General features: G+C 44.5%; 1 protein-coding gene across 1 annotated transcript in view; it reads right to left on the bottom strand.

The window, feature by feature from the left end:
* Nucleotides 1-1,321: 1,321 nt before the first annotated feature.
* T265_02606 (hypothetical protein) overlaps nt 1,322-2,694 on the bottom strand; it is a gene marked incomplete at both ends in the record, with an annotated part of 11,670 nt that continues 10,297 nt past the window's right edge. Inside the window, one exon of the mRNA XM_009166904.1 lies at nt 1,322-2,017. Coding sequence (XP_009165168.1) covers nt 1,824-2,017 — 194 coding nt within the window. The remainder of the gene's footprint in view (nt 2,018-2,694) is intronic.

The following is a 2,694-nucleotide window of genomic DNA, read 5'->3' on the forward strand; positions in this document are numbered from 1 at the left end:
CTGAAAGCAACGGTGTTACGGGCGATAACTCTAAGCTGTGAAACAAGGAAATAGGTAACATGCATTCTTAGGATTGCCTAAAGCGGTTACCTCAAGGAGAGCAGTTCTAGTGAGAGACGACTTGATTGAACTGTTGATGAGTGATCGTCTTTGTCTCTGCGTTTGAAAGTAGTATTCCGGTAACCGGGCGAGTGTTGTAATTCTGTCATAGTGAACAATAACCTGAGGTATCATGTTGAACAAAAGTGGTTTTCGCTCACGTGGGGTCTGCGACGAAGTGCACCTGTTTTGCGTTGGACTGTAAGCCTAAAAATGGATTGGTCGAAATACAGTGAGTCCGTGTAGGATTATCCTGCAAAGGAACTTCACAAAACACCTATCCCGCCACAAAAATGCACAGCTCATCATAGTGCGGATGCTTGGGTGCCGGAATGACGCGTTAGGTGAAAACCTAAAGTCACTAATACAAGACTGGTCAGTGGATCAGATCACAGATCCGAACACAGCCCCCTGGACCTTTAAGTTCGGATACGAAGCCGCTTATTCTTTAAAAATTCCTATGGCCGCGGTGACATGTCGGTAGATCCGCTGACTTGCGCTCAGGCTTTTGGGCCAACAGACTTGATCAAGAGCCGTAAATGCTCCCTTCTTCAATCCTGGTTACCATGGCAGTATTCTAGTCAGCGTAAAACTGGGAGCTTGCCGCTCATCCACCACTGAAGTCGACCAGCACAAAATAATCAAATTTTCTTCCAAAGCTACAAGGTACGCCCTTTCAGAGACCCAGTAAATAAACGTACCAAGCCTTTCGAAGCCATCATATCGCTCGAACCTATCGCCTACCTGGAAGGTTGTACTGGCTCGTAACCACCACCACTCCGTCGGTTTCCCGACCAATACATGGCCGAATACACCTAACACACAAACATCAATCGATTCCAAAATACTGCGGCTGATCACTGAGCACCCTAAAAAAAGTATGCTTGAATGCTGAAACTGCCTCCACAATGTCACTGTTCCTTCTTCCATTATAAACACCAATTTCTGGTTCAGGCAGTTGGAACAGCGTAGCGCGCAAGAAAGTTGGAGGACTAAAAACGATCGGATTCTTGTTTTCATTACAGAAAAGCTATAGCGAAGGAGTTTCGGTCTGTCCGACGATAGCAAATCCTAAAAACTATTCTAAATGTAGTGTTTCGCCATGTCACAAAAGTATGGATGCGATCCCATTGAGATTTGGTTCTAAATATCGAGACGAACGGCATAAACTGAATTTAAATATTGTACAAACCCGAAAAACATGCTGCACCGAAAATGTTTCAGGCTAAATGTATTCGGATCCAAGATACAGTGCACTCAAAAAAGTAATGGTAACCAAAAACCCGAATCATTTGTAGATACAGATCGGTTTTCGACACGTTTACCTTATAGTAAACATACAACGCAGGAAGCATGTACAAGGCAAAGAAAATATTTTCGTTAGAACATTTGGTTGCCATTGAGGTTCGGTAACCCGGACGGGGCATTCGATACACACAACGTATTCAGCAAGGCGTTAACACACGCAGTAGGGAACAGACTGCACTGACACAGATCGACTGGCAATAACATACATACTGTCTGTATCAACTTGGACAAAACCACCAAAACTGGTTACAGGTATGAATGCAATACCAGGACGAATCCGAAAGACGTCTGATAGCACATCATCACAATGTGATAAGCTTAATGAACTCTCTAGACGGACAAGGCACGCTGGCACATATTTGAAATTAATGAGCCGACGTAACAGATGCTACGAGGCTGGAGTAAGACAACAAAACCTAAGAACGTTCGCTATTTGACGGTAACGTTGACTGGACAGATGAAGCGGACTTCTTGGTGTCTGCCGAAGAAGTGGGCGTATGCGGTTCTTGGGTATCGCTTGAGGGTGACGCGCACCGCTTGCGCAAAGACTCTAAATACTCGTGCCTGGATTGCTCCATAACCATTGCAACCAGGGAATCTTCATCCATCCCTGCAAATCGGACAAAAGAAAGCAACAGCTGAGCGTGAGGAGCAAAAAAGTTCATGGCAAAGGTTTTACGACACGGGGAACGCAAATCTTTATCCGCAAACAGAGATGCAATAACAAACAAGCCGAGTAAACCAAATGTCAGCAGACTACACACGATGATCGGTGATACGATATGAAGCATTATCGAAAAGAACTACTTAATTATTTACCAGTAACTTGACTTAGGCGACAAAGCTGCACATGCACACCCTTCCAGAGGATTAGAAGACGGACACCGGTAGGCGCATGCAATTCGTGCTGCCTCGGCATTAACAAGACCAATGACTGAAAAAGGCAGAGTGAGTCAGTCAATATGGGGCAGAAGAGACTAGGATGGTTGCACCAATACGATCAGAAAAGGACCCCGATTCTAGGTTACAATGGCCTCGACAAACTCCAGGACAGGTGTGTAGGGCGAGAAGAGCTCGGATTTACCCATATGGTGCTTTATTAGGAATACCTCAGGGTTACAATATATCTCTCTATTAAACAATAGATAAATCTGTGGCGTGAAACCACCAAGTTGTCGTCGCTCCTCTTCCAGAACATCGTTGCTCTGGCGATTAGCGTTCACCAAACTTATCCTCCTAAAATACCTCTTCTTCACTAAAGCCCCTATATATATATACATTATATAT

The sequence above is a fragment of the Opisthorchis viverrini genome (assembly GCF_000715545.1).
Source record: "Opisthorchis viverrini unplaced genomic scaffold opera_v5_33, whole genome shotgun sequence".
Classification (NCBI taxonomy): Eukaryota; Metazoa; Platyhelminthes; class Trematoda; order Opisthorchiida; family Opisthorchiidae; genus Opisthorchis; species Opisthorchis viverrini.